At 43.5% G+C, this 14,669-nt stretch overlaps 2 protein-coding genes across 10 annotated transcripts in view; one reads left to right on the top strand and one right to left on the bottom strand.

Moving 5' to 3' along the window:
- The first annotated feature begins 3,657 nt into the window (after nucleotides 1-3,657).
- Nucleotides 3,658-12,581, top strand: LOC131670223 (PDZ domain-containing protein 2-like). Its single transcript, XM_058945640.1, has 5 exons — nucleotides 3,658-4,011; nucleotides 6,363-7,878; nucleotides 7,959-8,419; nucleotides 10,771-10,891; nucleotides 11,598-12,581. Exons 1-5 carry the CDS (start codon nucleotides 3,666-3,668, stop codon nucleotides 11,632-11,634), a joined length of 2,481 nt encoding a protein of 826 aa, XP_058801623.1. The 5' UTR covers nucleotides 3,658-3,665; the 3' UTR covers nucleotides 11,635-12,581.
- The window catches only part of LOC131670224 (multiple PDZ domain protein-like), a 209,321-nt gene continuing 206,997 nt past the window's right edge, over nucleotides 12,346-14,669 (bottom strand). For all 9 annotated transcript variants that reach the window (XM_058945643.1, XM_058945642.1, XM_058945649.1 and 6 more), the window contains 3 exons: nucleotides 13,520-14,649; nucleotides 12,610-12,808; nucleotides 12,346-12,485 (listed from right to left, as the gene is read on the bottom strand). In XM_058945643.1, coding sequence (XP_058801626.1) covers nucleotides 12,437-12,485; nucleotides 12,610-12,808; nucleotides 13,520-14,649 — 1,378 coding nt within the window. In that variant the 3' untranslated portion in view covers nucleotides 12,346-12,436. The remainder of the gene's footprint in view (nucleotides 12,486-12,609; nucleotides 12,809-13,519; nucleotides 14,650-14,669) is intronic.

The raw sequence follows: 14,669 nt of genomic DNA on the forward strand, positions 1-14,669 counted from the left end.
TTGAAACAGCGTAATTAAATCGCAAAGTAATATATAACAGTTAGGGTGAAATTTCTGTCTATGTAGAAAGAAAATTTATTTTTAATATTAATAAAATATTACAACTTGTTATAATTTCGTCGCATTCTTCTGATCATACATTACGAAGGTTTTTTTATGTATCACGATCACAGTAAAAAAATCTCACGTTGACTTTTCAACATCACAACTCGTCAGAATTGATTGATGCCTAACAACTTTTTCCAGAGGATCCATCAGGATTTTTTCCTATCATCATTGAACTACTACTAGAGAAGAAGAGAAAAAAGCCAATTTATTTAAAATTTCGTCACGGTGCTCGGGTCCGAAATTACAAAGTACAGGGAAAAACGGTCAACGCGCGTTAAAAATCAATGAAGCCTATACGCGTGGACAAAGAAACGTAGCAGCATAAAGAATGCTGGCAGTGCGGTGAGTCATCGGCCGTGAATTTTCCTATGCGCGCTTAGCATTCGCATGACGAGGCGCGAGAAAAATCGAGATGTTTGCCGATGCGGCTCCTCGCTCGGAGAGACCGCGTAAATCGTCCGCTCGTCGGCGGGAGAGCGCGAGAGAGGGCACGAAAAAAAAGGGCTGTTCGTATAACACTTGCCGCTGCTGCTTCTCTCGCGCACGCCGCGCCGAAGGAAAATTGCAGCCTGCGTGCGCGCCGCGATGGAGAAACGAGCGATAACGAGCTCGATCGTCGCTGTGTTGCGCGGATTTTCAATTACGGAATTGTGCTTTGATGTCCGCGCTGCGCGTCCATTTTTCCTCCGTCTCGGGGCGACGGGTTCCCAGTTTAATCGCGCGCGTTACGTACCAATTCGTTATTTAGCGGTCTTTTATTCGTTTTTCTTCACTTTTATTGCGGAGCAGTTGATCGACAACGCGTATTTCATTTTCTATTTAAATGAAATTCACGTATACGCGGCGACTGTGAAAAAAGTACGCGGCTGCAGAGGGAAAAAAAATGAAACGCGCGCGAAATTCAATCACACGCGAAATAAATCTCATTCCGCAACACACCTCCAATCTCATTCAGACGTTGATTGCTGCGGGATAAAAAAAAGATATTGTTTTTTTCTTTACACACACTCGACGCGAACTTTCGGACAGCATCACGCGCGTGCGCGCGCGCGCCAGCGTATCTCCCGTTTGATTCGAATTGAAATGCAGCTGTATAATTTGCATGCCCGTGCGCGTAGCCGGGAATAAGATGCTCCTCGAGAACGACGCGCGTACGTGCGGATATGTGGGTTAAACTCGAGCAAATACATAGCAGCAGCCATCGGGCGCAGCACTGTTTCTGATTAAGCTTGGCAGATGCCTCGCATAAGCTACTTGCGGTGCTCTCTCGACACGCTAAATTACGTTTATTCGTTTCTTTAAATTCCACTTTGATTTTGCCGCTCTGCGCACGCATAACATATGTGCTTTGTAAATGAGATCGGGAAATGATTGATTCGAATGATCGTTCTCGGAATCAATTGCAGCTCGTTACGTCGGAAATTCAATTTCATGCCTAATCTCCATGATAGTCGCTGTTTTACTTGCCATACATTCGTTAAATTGTTGCCGAGGTTTCAGCTGGAATTCCACGCGAAGGAAAGTTATATGTTCCATATAGCACAAAAGAAACCTGAAATTCTTCGCAAGCAACCGAGACATATGTTGCGGGGCATGCGTGCTCTAAAATATCATGAATGCGCCCATTGTAGCTGAATTTCCGAGATCTTTCATTAGCGGACAACATTTACATGCGCGAATTGTAAAGCTTGCAGCCACCGGCAATTTCGAGCCGCGTCGATCGCGACGTTACATTGGGCGAATCTGTTACTTGGTTATTTTGTCTCTTGCCTCGCTCGTGGAACCGCAACAGCAACGCGACGCAGCTCAATTCGATTTCAGCCGAACGGGAGAACAAAGCTCACGCGAGCGTGCGCACCTGTCGCGCGACTGCTGACCGCTCGTCGTTCGCTCTCTCGCGCGATGATTTTCAAAGTTCGCCGCGAGACAGTAATTGGAAATCGTTGGAAACGTACCGTCGTACGGTCGGAGCCTCTTCCGAGGATGCTGCTGCGGCGGGACGATGCCGCGTAGTATTTGTATAATTGTTCGCGTTAGCCCTCGCGAGGCTAATTATCGGCGGGTACCGCGGCACGAAAATAACACATCGCGAACGTTTCGCAGCGCATTTCGCCACGGCTATCGCGAAGCAGCGAGCCTCGCTTTCGCAAGCGTCAATTGGCGTGGCGCGCGAGAAAAGAGAGGAACAGCCGACGAGAGAGCGATCGGCCGACTCTGAATTTCGATTGATTCGCCGGCGCTGGGCGCGCGTTAGAGCAGCGCGGTATCGCCGAAGAGAAAGAGAGGCCGGCCGCGCGGCTTTCCATACGGATTAATGATAGAGTCTATGATTTTCGATCGCGGGTATAAATATCGGCGATGCACGGGGCTCACGGACATTCTGATTTGAAGGCTGTTTTCTCGACGCGCGCGCGGTACGTAACGATCGAGCCTCCCCCTCTTTTTATCTGCTGTGCCCATTTTACCGCGCCCATTTGATCGACGATGAGACTTTTGATTTGTGATGGGGTGCCAGGCACTTATGTAATTTTTACAGCTGACGGCTCGGCTCCGATTAATTGCCGCGCGGGGAACAAAGAGGAACTGCGATTCGATGCCTTGGCTCTGGAGGCGATCGAGCTTGCGAGGAGAAAACGACAGACGGGACAATGAGCTCGGAACCTTTCCACGATTGCAGACAAAGCGCAGGAGGGAGAAACGAAGTGCGCGATCGGGTCGTCACGGTCGCGGGCCAATTTTTCCGTGGAGTCGTGATCGTGCAATTAATCCGTCGGCGATAAAGCGTACGTAAGGAAAAGCAGTCCGGGTGGGCCTTCCCACGCGCGCGCATAGGCTGGGAAGACAGGTGCTTTTCTGTCTGCGCCGAATCGAAGAAAGGAGCGAGGCGCGAGCGAGAGTGAGGGCTAATTTAATTTGGGGGGGGGGGGGGGCGCATCGTTGCCACGCCGCGCCGCTGCGATCGATCGCGCACAATCATCTCTCTCTCTCTCTCTCTCTCTCTCTCTCTCTCTGTGCTTCGCATGCTGCCGCCGCCGCCGCTGGGAACGATTTCGACTCGGATTCTAGAAGAACAAGGGGCATCTCCTCTTCTTCTTCGAAATGCACATCCTGTTCGTGCGTTCAAACAAACGTACTCATATGCTCTGCCCGCGCGAGAGTTTACTTTCTACGCTACGTGGTGATTCCAACGGAGAGTCGAAGCGACGACGTGCCTTCGGTTCCGCTGCCGTTGTCGACATTGCACGGCTTTTGTAATTACCCAATTATTTACCGCTGCAATTTTCGCTTGGATTTTTCATCGGCCAGCGTTTTCTCCGCGCCTCGTACTTTCCACTTGTTTGCGAATAAAACCCTTCTATTGCAATTTATTTCTCAATTGAGGGCGACGCCGCAATCACGTGGGAAAGCAATCACTCCAGATGTTCTGAAGGTTATAAACCGCACACGTTTAGGAATCCCACAATTCCGCATGCGCGCGGGCGACAATCTCGCGTCTCGAAATCTCAGCCTTTAGGCCGCTCCAAATGACCATTCCGTGTGGTTTCACAGGGGCCGAGATGTTTAAACGGCTGACAAAGGCGAGGCGCCACAGCGCTGACGAGATTGGCAGCAGCGGCGGTGTACTGCCAAGCCCGCTAAGCCTTCACGAGCCACCGGGACGCAAGAATTCCGAGGGCCAAATTATCCGGGCCAATGGGCCGGCTGCCACATATATGTTCGCCACCGCGCGGTCCAAGTTGTCCAGGAAGAGCTGCGGTGATGCCTATGCATTGTTGAACTCCGCCGACGACGATTCGTCGTCCCCGACGCCGTCTGCCAACTCGATGCAGTCTGATACGGATTACAGGCTGGTCACCGCCGTGCCTGCCTTCATCGTCGAGCACGAGCCTGAGAAACACAAAGGTATGTCTTATTATTCTTTTGCCGTTTTCTTACGTGTACTATTTCTACAAGAATGCGAATTATACACTCGAATGATGATTACGTGGCGTTGTAACGATCTGTTGTGGAATTAGCAAATTTAGATTCTATCATAGAGAAGATTTACAGTATTGTGATTTATGTGAATTACTTACATTCGAATCGAAAAGCAAATGGTTCCGTCTCATTTACCTGTCGTTGCAAAACTTTTCATTGCAAATTTTATTCGAAAAAATCTGATCGTTCAACAGCAAAAATAAAGCTGTGTTTTGGCATATACGCCGTAACAACATTGTTTTATTCACACATATACACTCGCTGGTAGATTGTTTTTCCTACATTTATTTATTTATTTATTCATTTTTGTCACATTGTGAAAGGTAAAATATTGCTTGATCATGAGTCAACGTTCAAATTGAAAAATCATAAAAATATTGGAAATAAAACGTATGAAAAACCTACTAGATATACTAAAGCATACGTCAGTGTGTGGGATTAGGCGAATGTTAAGTTAAGGAGCTAACGTACAAATCCACCGTGAAATGTGTCGAGCCTGTGATGCGTTTCGAGTTCATTGTCTTGCGTGCGCGCAACTTGCGAGTTGTGACTATTCAAGCACTTTGGTGTAAGCCACTCCAAAACAAGGTAACGCCCGTACCAATTGGCTTCAGTCACGAGAAACCCTGCGGCTTCTTTTCGTCTCTTTCTGTCAATGGATCGACCAACTGGACAACCGCTGTCTCTATCACTTTCGTAATTGTTCTATTGAACGTTTCGACTGCTTCTCAATATTAGTGCCGCGACATTATTCAGAGCCTTCGGGCCAATTAATGTCACAGCCGTTTTTCTTTATGGATATTTTCACGTTGACTTTTAATAATTTTTAATATAAAGGCTAGAGAACGTCTCATGAAAAATAGGGGAGATTTATTCCGAGGCTGTTAGAGGCACTGTTAGAGGTCGACAATAATGTGATTAGTTACCAGATCGTCCAATTGGCGTGTCTAATCTTAGGTATTGAAAATACGTCCCGTTTCATCTTATTCATTTATTTTAGGACTGTCGTTATATTTTAAATTCCGTAAAAAATTATAAAATGTGACTCCGACAACTTATTAGGAATAATTAAAGAAAAAAAACATTTTAAATATATAAGACGGAAGAATTAATTTATTATAAACTGACGTGGACTGCATGTCAACTTCCAACGTATTTCTTTATATAGATCACTTAATATAACAATAACAATAAATGTTTGAAAGTGCATGATCAAAATATAAAAATTTAAATAAATTATTTGCAAAACAATACGTTTATTATTCATTTGCTATAATCTGCTTGATATGGCAGTCTAGTTGTTTATGCTCCTTGCGAAGAATTTCAATAGTAATAACTAATAAATATACGCTCATTCGTATCAAAGGAATCATTTAGTACTACGAGAAATTCTTCGGTGTAAATGTCCTCTTTTTTTTCCTGAATGCGAACGCTGTGTGGCGAGTTTAAACGAGTTGGTGCCGCAGCCAGAGAGCAAGATACGCCTCGATTCACTCGATGCTCACGTGCTCGCGCTCGCAATAAGTCCAAGCAAACTGACGCCAAAGCTTCGCGTACAATGCGCATGTAATCTCTTCCGCGTTTCGTTTTCATCGTGCCGCATTTTTCTGCAAATTAGCGCGTAGAATTTTGCAATTAGTTATAGTGGAAAAATCGTTGCAGCAGCTGTTACATTTTTCTTCTTTCGTTCCGCACGTTCTAACGTTACTTCGGTGCCTACAGCTGGAACTTTATAATTCATTAAATCTCTATAGCATACTTTCGTTAAATAAATCGATCGTACGGGTAAACCCAATTTCGAGAATTAGCAGGATAATATTCGGCGTTTGGACTTGAAGACGATCGTTTGTCAGATTAAAAAAAAGCTTTCTACGTATATATGCAAATTGATTGCTTTCTGAATTACTGTATCCACCTTGCAATGACAAAAAGCGAGGAAGATCGTAAATTTTCTAACCTTTTACACGCACACCTTATATATGGTATTTCGAATCTTGAGTGTTTCTAGTAAACGCGTGTTTTTTTCCTCGCAAGCAAGAAAAGTCTATAATTCAATCGCCAATCGTAATTATCCTACATCTCTACATGACACTTTAGTGCGCGCTTGCACAAAAATTTATGAATATCGCGGTAATCAGTGTGGCAAATAAAAAGGAAAAAAAAATTCTCTTCCATAACGCGTGACCTACATATTGCGAAGGCTTTGCACTATCGGCGCTCGTCGAAGCGGCGCGCCAATAGACTTCTTACGCTAAACAACCGCTTCGTGTTCGCAGGTCTGGCGAACGTCTGGGGTTTCCGAAGAATGAGCAAGAAAATCGACTCGTTTCGCCGTTCGAGCTCGCGCGAGACGATCTGCGGTACGATCCCCGAGCACAACAACAAAGACATCGTCGACGGCCCGGACAAGAAGGCACCACTGGAGCGGCGCTTCCTACAAAACTCCACGAGATCGCCGTCGCCGTTCAAGTCGTTCTTTATTCGCATGGGTTCGACGGGCATGCTGAACACCTCGTCGAAGAGCCGCCGAGCGTCGCAGAATTTGGAAGAGCCGAAACGCAGCGAGGAGAAGGAGAATCTGTTTAGGAGCTGCAGCACCAGCCAGTTGAATACGTCGCCGACGTACGTCAAGGGCGACGACCCGTCGGAGGGTATCGATCTGCGGATAACCGCGAAAAACGAGAAAACCGTGTCTTGCGACAATCTCAGTGGCAAGCCAGCTGGCGAGGGACGAACGAGCAGCTTCGTGCCGTGCGACTTCAAGCCTGGTAGAAACGATTTCATGAGGAAATCCAGTAGCTGCGACTTCAAGGAGACGAAGAAGGGCAATTTCCCGTATGCATTCCTAAGGTCGAGACTGTCGGTACTGCCCGAGGAGAGAAACTACAACGGCGTGGTGATGAATGGGAGCAAAGAGGATCGCCTATTTAAGACTGCCTCGGAGGAGCACTTCCCGGCGATGAAGATCGAGGACACTTTCGAGGGCACCACGACGCTCGGCAGACGGAGAACGCCCAAGAGCGGCTATCCGAGCCGAGATTGCAACCGCTACAGACTGCAAGATCCGTCCAGCAGGTACGCGAGAAACTCGTACTCGGAGGAGCGCTACGAGAGCAAAGAGAGCAGGTACTTTAGTCCGGTGAACTTGGCGATGGTACAGAATGGTTTCGAGGAAAACTGCCGGAACTCGATATCGTTGCCCTACCAAGGCACCACCGACCTCGACTTCGACTCCGCGAGCAACAACTCCGCGCTGCTGAGAAATTCTCGCAGGAATTCCAGCGGCGAGCAGAGGTTGTCGTCGCACTACGTCAGCTCGAACGAGTCGGGTTACGACAGCGACGGTCCTCGAGGCGAGTCTGGCGAGCCGTTAAAGTGTAGCACGACCGACAGCTCGGACACGAGTAGCGTCGTCGATTCGGAGCTGGAGAAACCTATGCGTAGCTCGACACCCAGCGAAGACGCCAAAGACGAGACTCTTGTTTGGAATCATCAAGCCGCATCTGGAAGGATATTACCGAGTATACATCAGAGCACGACGACGCAGACAACGACAACGCCAAAAAGTGCAGACGCGATACAGGCATCGGCTCACAGGATGAGACTGCAGCAAGATAAGACGAGATTCTTGACTGACATTATTCAGCCGCCCAAGAGGATGCGTAGGTGTAGACTGGTGAGCTTAAGCAAGACTGATCCGAAGGAGAGTCTAGGGATTAGACTCGCCCAGCAGAGGCACGACGAAGTGCGATATGTTATCGTGCAGCTCGAGGCTGACGGTATTGCGCACAGGTAAATTTCCTTCACTTGTCTGTTGAAAGTGAAATCTATATGACATTTTTCCTATGTAAAAAAAAAAATAAAATAAACAGGGATGGACGACTGAGGCTGGGCGACGAGATAGTCGAAGTCGAGGGCAAAGATCTGCGCACGATGAGCAGCCTTGAGGAGGTGCAAGACTTCCTTCGCTCTTGCGAAGGCACAATGATTTGCTTGAAAACGGCCTACGAGGAAACGGTGCCCCAAATCTACCTTAACGAGGATACGGCAACACAGGATAGCAGCAATCGGCAAACGGATACGCCGAAATCTCACTGCCTCGTGCAGACGACGAGCTGCCCAAAGGAAATAGGAAAGAAGCGACCGGATTACCTACCACTGGAATCGACCACGACGACGAGGCACGTGGCTCGTTTCGAAAAAGGCCTTGGGAAACCGAGTCTTGGTTTCAGTGTTGTGGGCGGCCGCGACAGCCCTCGAGGTGAAATGGGAATCTTCGTGCGCCGAGTCTTCCCTGGTGGACAAGCTGACGTCTCTAAGACTCTCTTTCAAGGTACATACACACAAAGAAGATACAACAAATGGCTCTGCTCTACTTTAATTGTGTTTGCTCGCTTTCCTTTCGGCTGCGCTCTTCCGGCCTTTTTTCTTCTTTCGTGTCGTTAGCGCTCGAGACTTGGGATGAGGCTTAGCGTAATTGAGTCGAAAAGAAGAAACGATCCGAGAGAAACAATGGATGGATTCCGTGGGGTTTCGTTGATTGCATTTCGAAAGAAAAAAATTTTCGTGATAGATTCTAGGATTTTTCTGCCTAATCTATATTTATTTGCTATACGCGTGTCCTTCCTTAAAAACCAACTTTCATGTGTTTTATAGATACGCAGTAAAAAAATTATCATATCAAACCATCAATCAAGTTAGAACGACGAAAGTTTTTTTTTACCCTCGAGCAGAATGTAAATGAGGTAGCTTAAAAATGAAAATGTATTTAGAATGCTAAATTTGTAGCAGAGTAATAGGTTTAACAATAGCCCACAGATATCCATCGACGTATATCTACATGCGCCCGTAGTTTACTGTTTACGAGAAAGAAAACAGGTTCAAGACTACTTACCGCCGTCTGAAGTTTAAGGTAAAAGCACGTACGCGCTCGACTCTCGCAGTCTTAGGAATTCTCGCCAAGATTCCGGCATTTGTCGAACACATCTCGAATTTGTAATAACCATTCTGCGCTCCACAGCTCTCGCATTTTCAATTCGGCCAGCCGAATACCAAGTGTCGCTTCTTTTTCTTTTTTTTTTTTTATATGTATCGCGCCGGCGACAAAAATATACTGTGGAATAAACATTGTTGGATTTCACAAATCACGCGTATAAAGAGACTTCCAGACCACCTGTAATCATAATACTTTTGATGACACGTAACCTTTCGTAACAAGGCAATTGCTCTTCCATAAACATTATTTACTATATGAAAAAGTCGCACCGCAATCGGCGATAAAAAAAAACGGCTAAAGTTGCATCAAGCGAGGATATCGAGTGATGACCATTTTGCAATGGGAAAGTTCTGCAAAAGAAATAGAAGTAGAAGAAATCGGTGGCTTGCAATAGAGAAGATCCTCGGTGGTGAACAACTGGCGACGGCTATACGGTCGATGTCGAAAAGCAGCGCCAGGCATGAAAGATTACATCTGCACACGCGCCGCGTTACGTGCTTGCATAACGGTGATGTCGCTCGTTGGGTCGCTGGTCTCGAAGGCGACTCTCAAGCTACGTGGGTGGATTTTCAGTTTTGATGGACCCATCGTTGACCATATTAGTGGGTATATGTTAAGAGCACGCATTTCGGTGGGATTTCCGACGCGCGTAGGTGTCCGTCGACTTATTTGAGTGGGCCTTCGAAAGAGAGGTATTAATTTGGATTTTCACTTTTATTGTCACTTCCGGTGTGCGGACGATCCAATGGTTTGTTTATCCTGTAGTGACACTTAAAATTTCTTCGACTGCCCACTGCATTTTAATTGGATTTATCGAAACCGGTTGCTTCTTTTTCTATTCGGCTTCACTTGCGTCTTGAGATTTATGCTTCGATTAATCTGACTGACTAAAAAAAAACAGCTAACAGACATCAATGAGTGTGAGTGATAATTCAAAAGCAATCTTAATTCAGGCGTGGCTATCATAATAAAATGACTTTGAACAATTTCAAGAATAAGTCTGCATGCTACCACTTTCGATGTCCTAGATGCTTCACGTGCATCACCGGTTTGTTAAATTGCGACCTCGAATTTTTCGTAACAATTGAAATGTCTCAATCGAGGATTAAGTCTAGAATTTCATTTTGGACTCGACAGATAAACAGTTATTGCAATATTATCTAAAATTTAGCTAAGCCGATAAATATTGACATTACATCTTCACTAGCTACCAATTTAGCCTTCGAAAGTCTTTGGTCACTACGGTAAAAAAACCCTAATTATCCTTGAACGTTGGTAAAAGGCGCGAAAAAGCTGTAACCAGCAACGATTATGAATAGACAAATCAATAAGTGAACAGTTTAAAACCTCGATGAGTATTTGACAGAGTGTTATTAATTTGGTGAACATGTGCGCATGTGTGTGTGTCACTGTGTCGCGTCGAATGAAAAGCGCCTACTGAACTCGAGCTGAGTAGGTTACAAAACTCTCTACAGCGCAGCAGGTGAAATTCAGGTTGCAGGTCAGCCGCGACATGAAAATCTCTTATGCGCGCATACCCATACAAACCTTTATGTCTAATGGCCATTTCTGTTATTAGTATGTGAAAGAGGCGACAACGACGATTTTCCCCGTTGCTCGCAGACGCAGCGACCTACTTGACACTGTACTTACGCGTAGTTATGTGCGTGTGTTTTTACACGTTACAGGTGACGAGATTCTAAGTTTCAACGGTAAAGTGCTGCAAGGCTGCACGCATCGCGAGGCGATCGAGCTGTTCAAAGCTGTTCGAGAGGGAGCCATTGAGCTGGAACTCGCCAGAAGACACAGGTACATTACTTTTGTTTAATGATAGTTTTTACATGAAAATTGTCGCATCTCTTTTATTCTCGTCGATATATTGCTTTTACCAAAGAATGAAATTTGCAATTAACGCAAGTTATCAAACTTTTTAAATAACTTGCGATGAAGCTCATGTATTGTTTCGAGATGATGGAGCTGGCTCGGAGATATGAATTTTGTTTTTATTGTTAAAGGACACTAGGCGTATAACGGTAGAATTTTTGATTATCTAAGACTTGTGTAATAAAATCTTATGTTTGCAAAAAAGATAAATCCAAACTTTTATCTATCAAATTGTAAGTTGGTTATTTATGCGAATTTAGAATTTTATATGGAAATAAAATGAAAACATATGTTCGTAAAATGTTAGCGTTTGGAAAAACATTATTTTGCAAGCATTTACGAACGATACGTGCATAATTTATATGGTACTTTGATTTCCAAGTATACGAAGACCGATGTGTTTATTTTAATGCTATTTGATCCGTCTATATATCGTTCAGAACTTTCACATAAATGAAATATTAGGAGAGTATACTTAGATTGCTACTAAACTTTAATTGAATCTTTGGAAAATGCAGGTCACAATAGAAAGTATGATGGACTTCTGTTGATTTTAACCAATTTTAAAATGTAGCTGTTATTTAAGAATTTAATTGTCGTTATATTCTAATTCACCTTATCATTGTTACAGGTATCATAAAGTCCCCTTAAAAACGGCACCGTACTAAATCGTCTAAAGTTAACTGTCAACAAAACGAAAGCAACATACTGCCAGCTGTGCCTGCTTCACACAGATTTAATACAAAATCATCATTTCGACGACTATCAACAATTCGCTGTCCACGAATCCTTAGATTCTAGTCTTCGTTTTTTCTTTGTCATTGTTAGTTCTCCGAATATTTTTTTTCCAATCCGTTGCCTATTATGTACTTTATATATTTATATACGTTTAATTTATTGTTCTGTTCGACACTGCGTTCGATGCGCCAAGCGTATTAATGAATTATATTAGCACTGCGCGAGCGATTTATTAAATGGTATTTTAGTATTTTATATATATATATATACAAGACGTATCGCTTTGTTGTTTGTAAATTTGCAATGCGATTAAGCATCTTTTGTATGTTATTTTAAAGTGCCTCTTTGGTATATCCGCAAATCATGTACTATATATATAGATTATTTTTTACTATAAACAGTTAATCGATGTGAATATAGTTTAATCCATTCTAATGAAACAATAGAAAGATTTTTTTATAAAGTAATAATCAGTATAGTCCGACAATAATGAAAAGAGAATAATTTTCGTAACTTAAGTTTATCGTTTCACACACATACATACTTGCGCGCACGCACACACACGCACACACACACACATAAACACACACACATCTACCTAAATCAGGCATAATTCAATTTAAATAATATAATATATATTTATTTTTCAACAATTTTACAACTTTACAATATTTACATTTTAAAAAACGTAGCTTTTTTTATTTATTTATAAGAATGTACAAATTGCAATCGTCACGTGTCGGTCATCAATAAATCAGCGCACGATTTTGCCTTTACCGCTCTGAAACACAAGCAAAAAAGAAAAAAACGAATTTAATAACTGAAAACATTCCTTCGTACAGCCTACAATAAAATAAAATGTAAAAGACATAAAGAAAGAAGAAAAGTATTATCAATGTACTAACTGTGCATCTCGATTTCGAACTCGCCGACAGAGATGCAAAGCGATTGGTCCGTTCTTAATGTTACGGAACAGCTGGACAGCCTCACGATGTGTAAGATCATGGCATATCTGACCGTTGACCGCGAGGATCTCGTCACCGGCGCGTAAACGTCCATCTTCGGCTGCCTGACCCGCAGGCAATACTGATTTAACGAAGATGCCTGTGGGAGATAAAAAACGAATGAGGGAAAAAACTTTTTTTATTGGTGATCTCCGTTTCAATGAACACGTTTTTTAATTGTATATAGCCGTTTTTTATGCGAATTGTACATTAGAATTTCTTAGAATATTATTAAAATTGTATAAAAGAAAAATTATAACATTATTAGCGAGTATTATGAATGATTAAGTATTGATAATTTAAGATTTTTATAGATTAGATGTGTATAATGAAATTATTCGATTTAATGTGAATTTGATTCTTCCTATTGTTATACTTAAAGGTCTCGGTTATCTATATAGAGAGAAGATTTTTAACGTTAATTATTAATTAGAGTTTTAAAAAAAGAAATATTCTAAAATATGTCTAAGTTTGTCAAAATAGCAAAGGTTCTCATATATATCTTAAAAAAATATTTATATCCTTTTAAAAATTCTATTGAAAAAAAAATACGGTTTTTTTCCGTGATGTAATAGCGATTAGAAAATGTTGAATTCTTGATTGATATATATTCTAGATATAATGCGTAATTGTGATCTGTTCAAAACGTATCATCTACTTTCGCAAACCATATTTACAATGTGTAATTTTTTTTATTGTATTGTTTTTGTATTGTGTATGAAATGATAAGAAGTCAACCGGCAAAGACTTATAATAAATTGATATAATATTTTGATCTAAGCAAGCAAATTAAGTGAGTGCATTTCTTTACCAATGCTTCCTTTCGGACTGTCTCGTCCACCGACGATTGTGAAACCCAACGACTTCTTTCCTGGTCCTTTCTCGAAAACCACCGTGAGGAATGTCGACATTGTATTTCTAGGCCTCCTGGGCAATGTACAAAAGTTAGACAAACTCTCCGTCGATTTGTTCTTGTCGGAATCTCTGACAGGTCCTTTTTCCGTGGGTTCGTCAAGCTTGCTTGATTTCAGTCTCCGAGATACATGCTTCCTGAAATGCGATGCCTCAGGTGTAACGATAACACCGTGTCCATTCTCAATGCTGACATTCTCGTAGTCAACACTGCTCTCCATCAGTCGCTTCTGCACCGGCGAATCGGCCGGAATCATTCTGGAGACGACGATATCAATTTCCCCAGGCGCACCACCGCTGCTTAGAATCTTGCGAGCTTCGGGCATTGTCAGACCGCGAAGTCGCTTGCCATTTACAATGAGAATCTCGTCGCCGATCTTGAGAGTACCCTCCTTATTAGCCAGTCCATTAGGTACGACGTGAGCAACGAGGTAGCCCGCGGAGTCCGGCGTCTTAGCTATAAAGATGCCGAGGCACTGGTCGCTCGTCTCCCTCAGCAATTTAACTATCAGAGTCTTTTTTATGCTCGCGTTACTCCTGATGGCCACGAGCTTGTTCGCATCCGGCTCGCTGTTTCGAGATTTGTTTAGAACTGGGGATGATTTAGAAACCGTGTCAGTGTCGTCCAGCAGCGATGAACTTCGAGTCGCTCTCGGATCTTTTTTCGGCGCTGGAGGCGCACTTGGTCTTCTTGGTGGTACTCTGGGTGGCAATCCAAGAACCGTCGTTGTCGGCGACGTCGTGCCATGGTGCAGATGATTGTTGTGATTCATCTGCGACTCTGAGGCGACGCTGCTGCATCTGTCGTCGAGCAGTGAACTCGTTGCCGAGTCATTGTCCAAGATGCCCGAGTCGTTGTCATTATCCTCGTGTTCTTGATCGTGGTCTTCGAATAATGGATTGGTTCGCAGTTCATCTAGCCCCGGAAGTGTGCCGTATGAGAAGCTTCGCAATCGTTTGCGCTCCTTGTCCTTGCCTTCCTTTTTATAAATTTTACCGATCAGTTTACTTGTCGAGCTCTTCAGATATCTAAAAAAATTATTATGATT

This window comes from Phymastichus coffea, unplaced genomic scaffold (assembly GCF_024137745.1).
Source record: "Phymastichus coffea isolate CEN01 unplaced genomic scaffold, Cenicafe_Pcof_1.1 PCOF00104, whole genome shotgun sequence".
Lineage (NCBI taxonomy): Eukaryota > Metazoa > Arthropoda > Insecta > Hymenoptera > Eulophidae > Phymastichus > Phymastichus coffea.